The 14,278-nt window shown below is 42.1% G+C and overlaps 1 protein-coding gene across 1 annotated transcript in view; it reads right to left on the reverse strand.

Moving 5' to 3' along the window:
- The window catches only part of LOC146760311 (cytosolic carboxypeptidase 4-like), a 94,176-nt gene extending 81,846 nt beyond the window's left edge, over nt 1-12,330 (reverse strand). The window contains exon 1 of the mRNA XM_085550805.1: nt 12,131-12,330. Coding sequence (XP_085406931.1) covers nt 12,131-12,288 — 158 coding nt within the window. The 5' untranslated portion in view covers nt 12,289-12,330. The remainder of the gene's footprint in view (nt 1-12,130) is intronic.
- Nucleotides 12,331-14,278: the final 1,948 nt, after the last annotated feature.

Here is a 14,278-nt window from a genome sequence, read left to right on the forward strand (position 1 = left end):
ATTTAAGCTCACATCAGGCTTAAGCAAGAAACCATGCCCTGCAGGTAGTTTGTGGAGACATAGTGCTTGGTAGACACATGCTGTTTAGGGACCAGCCATTCCACTTGAGATCATGCAAGTACAATTGTGGTTTCAGAGCTGCCAGGTGTTTCTCAAAGATGGATAAAATGCTGGGGGAAAACAAAAACAGAATACGGACACTGTCTGATTGCATCTAAGGGATTTCTTTCAGTCACTCTGTAGCTCACAATAACTGCTGCACACCCAGTTGCTGTGACTTTTGCCCGATGGCTTAAATCCAGCAACGTCCTGTAATCATAGGCAACAGGTTCAGAGGTTATAAAGAGCTACTCTGTAGCAGCCCAAAGGTAGCACACTAAGCAATGCCTGACATTAAAGTACATACAGTTTTGTTATGGCTCTTTGACACCCTTTGGGACAAAAGATATAAGAAATAAATTGCTGTCATAGCAGTACACACAGTCAGAATTGACACATGGCAACAAAAAAAAGGGAAAGGCACGAACACTGGCCAAACCAGTTCATTATAAGTAACAGCCCCGAGCTGGGCTTTTGTTTCTGTAAGAAACCACATAATGGAAAGATAGACTTGATTCTGATTATTTCTGCTTACAGCAACAGAGACTTTTTCTTAACATTCTCCTTTTTATTTAGATTCCCAGTTGTATTAGTATTATGAGTTGGGAGGCTCAAAGCCACTGCCTCTGAACAGACTACATGCTTGATGAGATCCTGTGCTGCTCGAATCAGTCTAAAGATAGACAGAGAACTAGAACAGTTCAAGGGTGCCCTCACCTGCACATCACAGAAAGAGACAAATTACAGCTAATTCAGTTAGTGCAGTTCTTTGGTGCTCTTCACTTGAAAACTAGCACACACACAAAAACATGCAATGCATCACCCAGGCATGGAGGTCTTCCAAAGCAAGCTTTCTTCCCTGACATGTTTTGGAGGGGGTGGGGAACAGTCACCCCTCTGCTGCCTTCAGCAGTGAGCTTTCTACACTGAATGTTAATATATGTTTATAGTGAGACACTAAACAGGTCAACTAGAAAGAGGTTTGGGTATTCCTTGCAAATGGTTTAACCCACAGAGTATGGCCTGTCTTTCCAGCCTTGACTCCCCAGATATCTCAGCCTAAATCCAAGGAGCTTACCTTGAATCACCTAAAAAAGTTCAAATAAAATGTAACAGCCATAATCTCCTATAACTCTTGACTTCACTTTCAGGCTCTGCTTTACAGCTCTGCTACCACAAATATAATCCAGAACTGCTTTGCTTAACATTACATCCACTGTAGCATAGAATTCACCGTGAGCTCAAATGTGGTACTAGAGATTTCTGTGACAGAATAACATCTATAAGGGACTTGGATGAAAGACCACCACGTTTTTTTCCACGTCACTGGAGCAAGGATTTAAAACCCCAATCATGCTCTGTAGAAGTGACAGACGAGTGCAATAAACTTCATTAATACCCAAACCTCTTTTCCTGCTTCTTCTCATTTTTAAGTGGTATTAAAATAGTTTATGATTGTTCAGCTGCTCTGCACTTTACATCCTCTTATGTGTCATAACCATTTGGGGGATGACAGAAAAATAGACACTTTTTTTTAAATCTTTTTTTTTTTTTTAATATAATTTAAAATTTTAATGTATATTTTAAATTACATTAAAAAAAAATACAAAAGCCTTTAAACTACCAGACAATGAATATGCAAAATGTTCCTCAAAGTTTACATTACTGTTATCATTGTTATCTACTGGTAGAAATGTCACAGACCAGAGATAGACCTGGGAAGCAAGTTTTGCTTTAGATGGTGCTCAGTGGGACCAGGTGCCCCTTAAATGGAGGATAGATTTTTTTTAATCAAAAGCTGAGCTTCTGAACATGTAGGGGAGAAAAATTAGAGATATGGGAGATAAAGAAACATTACCATCTGAGATGCCATGTGATATACATAGAAAGAACCCCTGTACTCACCCAGAACGTTGTCACTGCATAATAACTTTACAGGAGTAGGAGTAATAGGACTTCTTCAACTATAATAACTATACCTTAAGTACTTATCATTTTTGGAGACAAATCAAAGCGACCCAAAAGGTGGTTTAGGATCTAGACTGTATTGTCCACTACCACTTCCTCACTGTGCTCTACTTCCTCAAGCAAACAACGCAGAAGAGGCTCTATCGAATGTAATGGAATATTTAAGCACCTCGTACAGGGACACATCCACCTGTGGAATTTACAAGCCAGTTCTAACAGTACAAGGAAGAGTGGCTGAGCTCTGAACACAGCAAGATCTCTACAGCAACTTAATGCCAAAATAATCACTATTCCCATGCAATGAAGTATCACCGTGCTAATCTGAAGGTTCCTAACAGGATCACAACATCACCGAGCTGGGGTGTGTTCAAATACCAACTTTGTAGTTCTACAGTGCATACAGACACAAGGTCATCATTACTGAAGCCCCCTTTGCTGCCCATCTCACCCTCTTCTTTTTGTTTCATATTGTTTCCTCCAGCTCAAATTCTGGGCCAGATGACTTCAAAAAGCTCTTCATTTTTCTATCCCTTTAAGACTCCAACGCTTTACAGCATTAGAAGTGTGGCTGACTTTTTTTTCCCTGACTCCCAGCAGTGCTGTCTTTCAGGTCACAGGAGAGGTTTTGATTTCCCACTCTTTGTCATTCCAGCATCAACTTAATTTTCTGTTTTTCATTCTCTTGCTGCTTCCCTGGGACATGCAGCTGGTTTCAGAAATTAAGGTGACAATTTGCTCAAACTACTGGGGTAAAATTTGCCCGTGTAATTACCCTAATTGCATGTGCAATCATATGAACCATGTACACAGGTGAACTATTCAACCTCAGCTGGTCCTCTGTGGGTGCATTTTTGAACAAGCAATTTTGAAAATACAGGCTTCCAGATGAAGCTTATTTTTGTTGTTATGCCTCTTTGTCCCATTTTTTAAAACACCATTTTCCAATTGCCAGCCCATTTCTCCAACCCAAGGCAGTCACATATCTGCTCTCCTACCACTGTACTTTGCCAGCTGTTATTCAATTGAATCTGTTATTCAAATGAAACAGAGGGCAGGGAAGAGCGGAAAAGAAACACAGAAACAGAGATGTTAAAGAACAGTAGTAGCTAAAATACCGAGCTAACTAAACAGAGACATTTAAAAGCCAACACGCAGTAAGGCAGCTCTACCTTTGCATAACTAAGCTCCAAGTTTTTTTATTCATATGCTTTTAGAAAGAACTTCTGTGCATATATCACAAAAAATGATGTGTTTTAATACTTAAAAGGGACTGAATGGTCGTATAAAATTTGAAATGTCACTTGGAACTCCAGGGATGTCCAGTTTGCAGGGTGAAAGAAATACTGCTCGATTTATTACACAGTAATATATGAAGGTATATTATGAGAGACAATAATCTTCATTCCCAGGCAATTTCAGCTTTCCAGGTAGTGTGGATATTGCAGTAAAGTATTGGACATTCTTCATTGCATCTATAAAAGTGAAGTTTTTACAATTTCATTTTGTGGACTTTTTTCCCATCCCATGAATAACAACTCCAAGTCTGAATCTGTAGCTTCCAAAAGGCATTAACTTGGGTAAGATGAGTTGGTCTTGAGATAAGTGATCAAAACTAGCCCTTGCACTCATGACATGAGCTTCTACCCAGTACATTCAGCATTTATGTCGGTACTCCATGCCTACCACAACCAGGAATCAGATGCAAAATCCAAGTTCGTTAGTATCTGTGTGACATCTCATTGTAGTGTTTAACTATGGGGTGAACTGGGTTCAGGGTTTGCAGGTGCATCCTGACAATTTCAAGAAAGCATAAAGAAATCCCTCATCTTACAGCGTTCTCCAGTCCCTTCACTGATGATACTGAACCTCACAAATCTTCCCTGGGTGGCTGAAGAAGTCACGGCAGTGAGATTCTCCCCCCCATCCTAAGAAGAAACAGTGAAGGAAAGCAGTAACTACAAAAGCTTCCACCTCCATAAAGTACATCATGAGAAAATGGATTAGCCTTCACAACAGATCCATTAGCCAGCACCCCAGTATCCTCTTTGTTCTTGCCAATTCTAAAGCACGCTGTGCCAGTATTGGATCAGCTCCTAACAAGAGACAAGCTGGTCCTTGCCTGTCTGCACAGAGCCTAGCACAGGCACAATTGCTATGGGAATAATATATTACCAAATGGACTTAAATGAGCATAATAACAAACAAAAGATAATCATACACACTCAAACTAATGCAAATAAGAATATAATTCAATCAACTCATTAACTTTACTAAAAGCTAGCTTTGTACATCAGCCTCCTGGCTCTTAGAACTGTCAAAGGAGCGCAGACATCTGATTATGAACTCCCGTTGTCAGTCAGGAGACTAGACATGAATGCTGAACAAAAATAATTCCTTTCTGAGCCCACGGAACATCGTGTTCATATCTAATATTCATGCTACCTTGAAAATACAAGGTAGTAGCCATATAAAATGGAATAATTTCTGAGGCTTAAAGCTGAATTGTTTAGTAGTCCAAGACATTAATATCACTGAGCTCATATCAAGTAATCTTCAAGTGCAGTGAAATTCCCAAGTGACCTTGACTAATCTGAACAGATTGGGTATGAAAGCATCGAGGGAGCTGCAGGCACCTCATGGGGGGAACCTTTACTGTTTCAGAGCAAACACTGTGCATGCTTTTGGGACTGGAAGACCAAAGAAACAAGAGACAATGCATTTGGTCCCCCCTGTTCTTAAAATGACCATTAACTAATTCGTTTTTGTGGATGTTTAGACATGATACTGTTTTCTCCAAAGGCAAACAATAGTACAGCACTTCCATAGGATATTGACAAGCAAGAGAACAAGATCATAGACATTACATATTAAGAAACCTTTGGCCCTATCTATGCCAGACCTCCTCTGTGAGGTCTTTTTTGGTCTCTACCAAGGCATACAAACAGTGGCACAGCCCTCTGGGCAATTTACCAGAATCTAGCATTGTGTTGGCCTGTTATAATAACAGGCCTCTGGACTCTGGGACAAGCTCTTATAATTCAAGAGACTGAGCGTATTCTCCTGCCCGACCTCCTGAAAGCGCATGGAAAGTGCTGGAAAATAAAAGGAAAGGCAGCAAAGCACCCAAAGTCTCAGCTACTCAGCTTTCAGAAAACAGAAGCACCAAGCAATAAAACCAACTGCTGACATGAGACTGGTGCCGAGTCCCACAGACAATGATAGCAGACAGACTCCTATTTTAGAGACTTGACGAAACAATAAATTAGGTGAGGGTGTGTTAGAACAACAGCTGGTTGCTAATTAGTCGCAGCCCCCTCAGCAGGGTATCAATAAAGCAGCAAAGAACATCTCGAGTAAATTAAATTTTAAAAACCCCTACTGCAATCACTCCCCTGACAGACCCTTCCTTCATCTCCCTTCTCAGCTTTTTATTTATTGTAATTACTTTAGTAATAAGATTTGTTTCCTTGTTATTATATGTATTACTATGCAGGGCGGCAACAACAACAATAACAACAATAGCTAGGAAGAGTTATGTTGCTTATTTATCTCTGTGGCTGTTATTGGGCCACTGGGTGGATAGAACAATGAGGAGGTGGGTGCCTGGGAAAAGCAGTAAATAGAAAAGAAAGCATATTCCTCAGGAGCAGAGACATATGGGGACATATTTACAAAGGAGGAAACACTGACAATGAGCGAATAGATCTAATAACTCAGGGGAGCCCAACAGCTCCAGCTGATAAAGGAAGGAATAAACAATACTGCATTAGAAGTGCTGTCAGGAGTCCTGGGGTGTAGCTGCGTGCCAACAGAGGTTTACCATAGGAGAGCCAAGGATGGACTGCCATGTTAGCACAGGGCAAAGGCTTTGTCTGAAATAGGGTCATCTCCCACAGCATACTGATGTACTGAGAAGAGTTTGGTGGAGGATCAGACTCTGGTTCTGGGTCCACCAAGGGAGAAGCTGCAAAGACTTAAAGAATCACATACCCATATTTTATCTTATGTTGTTCATGTACTAGCCAGATTTCATAGCATCATAGACTCATTAAGGTTGGAAAGACCATTTAGCCAAGCTATCAGCCCATCCCCACCATGCCCAGTGACATCCCTCAGCGCCACATCTCCACGGTTCCTGCACACCTCAAGGGACAGTGACTCCACCACCTCCCTGGGCAGCTGTTCCAACACACCACCATTCCTTCTAAAAAGAAATTTTGCCTAATATCCAACCTGAACCTACCCTGGTGCAAATTGAGGCCATTACCTCACATCCTATAGATCTAACCTTCCAAATCATGGGCTTCTGCTATAGGGAATCTGCTGAGACTATCAGGAACAATAAGGCTGCTTGCCTTGAAGAAGTATAAGTGGTCTTAGACCCTCTTCACTAGAACTAAAGAACAAGCACCCAAAATTCTCAGGACGGCCTGCTGAGAAGACCGTGATGGCCAACAAGAAGCACATTTTCACCAGTTATGCCTCACCACCAGTGCAAGATCACTGTCCTCTTTATGGGGACAGCTGAGGCAACACCAGAGGCAAGAGAGCAGCACTTAGATAAGAACCATCTACTGCACTTAAAGAAAGTTCACCCACAGTTCATAGCACTTCCCTGAGCCACATTCCAGATGCAGTACAAGCATTCCTCAGACATGGCATTTTCATCTGCTCTGAGGTCCCGAGTCAGCGCTTGCAAATAGACCACCTTATAACACAGAGCTCAGAGCACAGCCATTCTAAATGAGTAAGGACTGAATCTTATGCAAAAATGTTCTTCCACACGCATCTACCCAACTACCGTTGGCACTATCCTTAAAGAAATGCACGCATCACACATCAGCTAGTCTGGAGAGACCCCTTAAATTGTGCTTGCAAAGTGCATGGCATCCATTTAGATATGCAAGACTAGATTCTGAGAATTCAACTCCTCTTTAACCCTCTGATCAGAGAGAAGCAAACAAGAGAAGGGAAGGGAGAGTAGGAGGGATGTCTACAGCCACATGGCTTTGTGTGCCTCTACTTCAAGATTTAATCCTCAAGGATGCAGTTCTAGGTCATCAAGTGAGTCCTCAAGTGCGGCCCTTAGCTTGTTTGCTGTCTATGTCCAGCTCTGCCTCTGACTACGTGGAGAACAAAATGTCTCAGTGCAGGAGAGTGCACAATAATATAGGAGGAAATAGAAGTTATATACACAGATAATGCTTTTGGGTAGAAGAACTAGCTTGCTTCTGTTCTTCCTACAAGTATCCTTCAAAAAAAAAAAGAAAAGAAAAAAAAAAAGGCCCTTGTTTCAAAAAGTAAGTGGGAAACATTAATAGTTAATAGTTTCCCTTCTGAGAGCATGCAATAGAAATGTGTTCTGAAAGGGCTTTCAGAGGACGTTTCTATCTCTCCATTTCTGTAATTGTCAGAGTTAAAGCTTTTCTCTGCTGGATTCCAGGGCGCAATAAACAAAGCCCTGTAAGTAAAACAGGATGGAACAAACAGCCTGACTAAAGTGAGAGTGAATATCAATAAAGAGAAACAAACAAAAAGCCCAGCTCACCTGCCTTACCTATAAGCAGCAGCAAAGCTTACTCAGCCTGTGTTGTGGGAAGGCAGGTGCAGAAGGGAACAGGGTGTTTTTAAACCAGATAAAGAATAGTCCATGGCTATAATCCAAAATGCAAATCAGGATTTCCTCTTCCTAACAGCTACTATGGTTACCCCATGCCTTCGAAGAAGTCACACTGCTTCCAAAAAAATTAATCTTCCTTTACCAAAATAGACTCACCGGCTCCCATCTCCACTGATTGGTTCAATTCATTTACAAAAACACATCAAGTTCCTCTCATTGAAAAGCTTCTTTGATTCAACAGTAGGGAAAGGAAAGCGAGAAAAGGGCAGACAGAAGGGAAGAAAGAGGAAACATGAAAGGGAGTAAAGAAAAAGGAAGAAGGTGGCAATGGAGGAGAGAGACATGAACTTGGAAGAGAGAGATTGGGCAGTTCAAGACCTGTGGATGCTCATAATAGACAGTGCATGGGCAGTCTGAAGATGAAATATTCTTTAAAACAAAAGCACTTATCTAGGAGTTCCACCTCTTGTTTGATCAATCATATCGCAAGGCCGAATCATTTTTAATTTAATACTTCTGGGAAGTGGGGGGGAAGCACTCATTAAACACGGGCACGGTTGGCAAGCACTGCGCGTTAGCATTTGGCACTATTTATTATTGCTGTTTATGGTGATATAAATTAGGTTATACTGATATAATTAATAACCCTAAATTCAGGGGTAATAAATAGCAATATTTATATGAAACTGCAGACTCTGAAGAAGTCCAGCCAAAAAAATCCCCACAAAATGCTGACTACCACGTTGTGACTGCTAACATACACATGGGAGCACCAGGTACGTGGGTGCAGAAGATATGCAGGTGTGAGCAGACACTGAGGAATGGCTGCATACACAAGCTGTTGACAGAAGGGTATGTAGCATGTGCACAGAGAAGACAGCCTAAAAGCAGGTCACAAGATGGTACACAACTGCATGGAGAAGTGTTGGTGCACAGGCAACTTGTTGCTCCACTGTGTGGTAATGAGCTTATGTGGAACAGTGTGAACAGCCAACAGTGCTGGGTATTTCTTTGTAACAGAACTGTTTGTGCTGTCATAAGCTTTTACAAGTTCCTTTCCTGACCCTGGTTTTAGTGGATGAATCAGAAGAACTAGATTGAAGAGAAAATGCTCCTGGTACACATATTTCACTCATTTCAAGCTGTGTGAAGGTTGTGGTGTGTCATTATTTCATCCTCCCAGGAAGAAAACTCAGGGGAAAGAAAAAAAAAGGAGGGGGAAATGCTCAAGGTCACATACTTCATCAACAGCAGAGCCAGGAACAAAGCACGGGTCTCTCACTCACCCAGTATAACTCAGCAGTTTCCTAATCAAAGTGCTGTGCTCCTTCATGGATTCTCCACCGCTGTGTAGAATGGAATTCCTTCTCTAGCTTTCCTGTTAATCCGTGATTTAATTTAAAAAGACGATAAAGGGATGAGAGAAAACAGTCAGCTGAACACCAACCAATACCTTGGGTTTTCACAGAACAGCCTTCGCAAGATAATCAGCCTACAAGGACACTTTCCCTTTAGTAATTTAATGCCTGTCACTTTGGACCATCTTATAGCACCGTTCTTGGAGATTAAGACTACTTTTACTTGTAAAGAAGAAAAAAAACACACAAATAACTATATCAGGTCAGACCATACATCTATCAGAGGCAGCATCCCATTTCCAGCAGTGGTCAAACACTACTGTGTGACAACACACAGGATGCACTTAATAAAAAGTAGTGTCTAACATTAAAATATATAGCCACTACCAGATCAGCTGAAATTTATTTGACAAACCCTACATCTGACTGCTATTCAGGACAGAGCAAAGGCTGCCCAGGGAGGTGGAGTCACCATCCATTGGAGACCTTAAAGAAACATGGAGATGTGGTACTTCAGGACACGGTTTACTGGGCAATACTGGTTGTAGGCGGACGGTTGGACCAGATGACAGACTTCTTTTCCAACCTTAATGATTCCATGAGAACAGTCGCACAGAACACAACTGCTCATCAGTACTCTCTGGATTGAACAAACTCAAATTATATGTGATATTGGGTAGTGATTTTTATTTTTATGTGATGACAGCCTTACTCATACAGACATGCTTGCATCACCACTACCTTCATTTAGCATCAGCAACAGGACTCAACTCTCTCCATCACTGACAGACAGGAATAAATCCTCATAGTACTGACTGATGTGAAAGGGAGTGAAAGGGAAGGCTGTTTCCTAGCTCAGCCACACACAGTCAGAGCATAATCACATTACTGCCATCATATCTGTGACAGAGGAACATTCTCTGCATGCAACTTTCAGATCACATTAACCAAAGCAAATACCAAGGCCCTGATCGTCTTGTTGCTGCACAAGGCTCTCGAAGTGTGATTGCACGGTATCCTGCTGGGATGAGCACTCTTCCACTGAGCTGTGCCTGCAGCAGGGAGTCAGCTGGGGAAGGGGCACAGCTGGGCTGCTGGAAGAAATCCTTTGTAACCCTGCGATGGCATTCATCTTTGTGACGGGCAGGGAAGCATTATGCACACCCCAGCACACAGGACTGGGGAGGAGGGAGAGAGTGAGGAGCTTCAAAAGAACTGCCAACAGAAAAGAATTCAACCCTTTTTTAAATATAAAGATACCGAGGTAACGAGACTAGAGCAGGATTAATACCAGATAACAGAAGGATGGATGGGTAGTACAGAAGATGCACTTTCAAAGCATGAAGATTCGAAATGAGTGATGATTCAAAATAAACAGTGGATTTGACACATTCAGTCGTGATTGTAAATCTCAAGGCAAATAAGTGGCTTCCTGAAATGTGCTACAGAGACCTAAAAGTAAGTAGTATGGACCTGTTTACAGCTACTCAGTCAATAATGGCCTACAGACCCTTTTCCTGGAAAAAGAGCTTCCCTTTGTGGCAGTGATTTGAATGACAACAGAGTTTAATACAGCACTTAAACCTAGATGAAGTAGAACATTAATGGACAAAGAAACCTGCATGTGCTTCCACATGCAGCAAGGGACTAAAAGTCATCTCCAAAAAGCTGCCAATAAACTCTAGGCCAAGAAAAGAAGCTTTTCTTTCTGTGCAGGAACACCTCAGTCCACTGAAAAAGCACATGGGAAGAAGCAAGAGCAACAGAGCCATGGGAGGCCCCACAGCACAGCATTTAAATTGGAGCATGATGGAATGGTTCTCTCCCTTCCCCAGGCTTCATGCTTAGCTACAGAGCCATAGCCAAGTCCTTGGACCTCTGCTCCTATCCCACACCAAACTTTCCTACTCATCACCAGGTTGAACTACAGTGGAAGCTCCACACGTTCCTGTGTGATATGAGCTCAGACAGTACCCTTCATTCCAGGTGTCACCAAAAGCCACACTGTCCCTCCTGAGGACCCTTCCTCTGCTATGCTCACTCCTGACAGCTGGAGAAAAAAGGTCAGACATTCCCTCCAGCCCTCCATCTGCTGGAAACTTTAATTAAGCAGAGTGAAAGGAAAAACAGAAAGCCACAATCTTTCATTTTTGCTTCTGCTGTCTGGAAGAATCAAGGAAACATTTGGTGCCAGCAGAAGCTTCCAATACTCGGGGGCAGCATCCAGCTCCCCTGAACAGCCTAAACTACAACACACTCATGTCCTGGGGAGAACAGGAACACAAAAAACTATGCTCATAGTCGCAGACCAGAGGCTAAGAACACTCCAAGCTGCCCTCTGCTGAAGCCCAGACCACAACAGAAAGGAATTAGATTAGGACCAAATAAGCTCAAGATTTGCTTAAGGTCTTTACCCTGTTTCTTCAGCACCGGATCAGCACAACCTGACCTGAAACCAGATGAATGGTTGTAGTGATGATGTGGGTAGGAGCAATGTAAAGGCAGCTCTGAAGAATGCAAAAAGAAACTGGTATATTCATAAGCTCAGAAAGACTTGGAATCTCTTCAGAAGCATGTGGGAGGAAACAGAGTAAAGGAGATAGGAGAAGGAGGGAGTTTCATTATACGGAAACATTTCCATAAAGATACGAGCATTTAATAGATCCTTACATCTTTCCCCCATTCAGGTTATATAAAGCATTAATTAAAGCCAGTTATTCCCAGATATATCAGCTTGCAGATAAAGTTTGCCCTGCTGATTTGGCAGAATAGATAACTTTCCATTCAGCAAGTAAGATTCAGTTTGTCTGCTATCGCTAATACTTCACCCAGTCAGTTGGGACACCTTACGGCCCCACACAGTACAGAACCATGAATATCTGATGCACACGAGACAGCACACTGGGCTGTATCCAGGACTTACATTCTCCTTACAGGACTGATCACAGGATGAATAAAACACAAGGCAAAAGGCAACAGGAATTCTGGCCCAAAACACTGAAGACTAGGCCTGCTAAGTATACAGCAGTAAAGCCTGCAGGTAAACCCAGTGAAAATTCACAATAAGTATGTTACTACAACGCACTTGCCATTGATGACTCCATCAGGGTTGAGCATGGGGACAATCTTGAAAATGAAACATTTCCTCAGGAGATCAGCAATGGGATCACTGCTCACAAGGAACTCCAGGGTCCCCTTCATCACCCAGCTGGCGTTGCTTTCACCAGGATGAACACGGGCCATCAGAAAGACATAAGGACGACTGTCTGTAAAACAAAGCAAAGGCATGGAGATGTTATGCACAGAAGCTGCAGAGATACGATGCCAACTTTTTTTTTTAAGAGAGAATCTTACTAAACAGTTCATGGACAGAGCCTAATGAACCCCTGTTGCAAAGCAGACTAGCAATTTGGCAGAGAAAATTGTCTTGCTATCAGATACGTTATTTGCCATTCCCATGAAAAAGCACCCTCATTTGGCCTAGTTACACGTCTCCAAAAGCTCTCTGTATACACATGCTCAGAAGAGACCAAATTTGACAGCAGATTGTTTGAAAATCCCATCTGTGTTGAGCAAAATCCACAGATGGGCCAAGGGAAGAAGACAGAGGTAGACACCTGCCAAGCATAGAGAATAAAAGAAAAGGACAAAGCAATGATGTGTCTTAAAATTATCCTTCTGTGAATGTTCACAATCTCAGGCTGCTGTCACAAATCAACCTGACACATTTGCTTTAGTGGAAGCCACTATCTGACAGGGAATCACAACGATGCCATGATGTTTTTTGCAGCTCTGTCAGAGCACAGGCTCTCTAGTAAAGGGACAGAAAACAATCAAAGGTATCATCTGAGCATCCTTGTAAGCAAACGCTGATTTAGCAAGTTATGCTTCTATGTCCTCAGCTCCCAAAGCTGTACTAAAGTCGTTCAGTTTTCTAACAGCTTTACAAATCATTACTCAATTAATGTGAAACACAGAGGTGGAATCACAGAACCTTTTGAGTTGGAAAGGATCCTTAAAGGTCACTTGGTCCAACTCCTCTGCAAGGATGTAGACAGGTCTGGAAACAATCCCACATTCACCCCTTCCCATTCATAGGCATTTGATGGGCATGACCAGAGTCTCCACTCGAATTCATACAGAGCAATCATACTGTGGTCCAGTAAAGCAACCAGAACTCTGCTATTCAATAGCCGTGTACTAATCTTTATTTTTCCTTTATCATTCTTGCACCTTACCCTGAGATTAGTATATTTTCACTGCTGTGTATACATTAGTGCCCAAGGCGCTAATGGACTGTAAAAGATCCCTTCAGCCAATAGAGACATACTAGGAGTTCTGCTTACTTTTTATTACAAAAACATATATATATTAGAAAACAACCTCTATTCAGCTCCAGCTAGATGCTGTGCATTACAGTCTACCTTAGTAATGCTTTAAAACAGCAACAAGCAAAAACTACTTTTCACAAAGGCATCAGTTGCATTTTGCTATTTCCAAACATTTTCTTCTTTCTCCCATCATCATGATTTAGTGCTGTTTTGCAGGCTCATTGCTGAGCTAAACTTATGGGACTGTGTTGTTGTAGTTGAGAATGAGGCTCTTGAGGACTCCTAATGGACAACAGCTGTAAATAGCACAAAGCAAAATAAAACATGCTCCCTTGCAACTGATGAAAACGGCTTTAACTCCTGTCTCTTCTATACATTGGGAAAGCATGCAGCATGTTAATTGAGCGATTCTTTCTTCAGTTACTCTATGAGAAAACGAAACCACAAGAAAGGGTCTTCACATCTCAGAAATGGAAGGTTTGCCACAATTCAGCTAATTGAGGATACTGTGAGACTGGCAGAGATGTGAATTCTGCTCTACTCAAGACTGATAAACCTCTGTCTAACATTCAACGTGACAAAAGCTTCTAGAGAGTCCTGATTTTAAACCCCAGGAAATAGTGGATCCATAGGATCCAGGTGGGGAAACATCTCTATTCCACTTAAAACTCCCTTTCTAAGCTTCACTCCCCTCCTGACAGGTATATTTGCAATGCCAAAATCACATCTCCGGGCACCAACTGGCCGGCAATAGTCAAGATTTCTGCACTTAGCTGAGCTGCTACACTTCATTCTTGATTCACTATGCCCCATAACAGCAGTGCTGATGAAGCCACCCCAGTGCTGCTGATCTGCTCTGGGACACACCTACTGTTCTGAAGTGTAATTTTGGTCCAGAGCCC

The sequence above is a fragment of the Coturnix japonica genome, chromosome 6, assembly GCF_054131305.1.
Source record: "Coturnix japonica strain WE chromosome 6, WE-NBRP24, whole genome shotgun sequence".
NCBI lineage: Eukaryota > Metazoa > Chordata > Aves > Galliformes > Phasianidae > Coturnix > Coturnix japonica.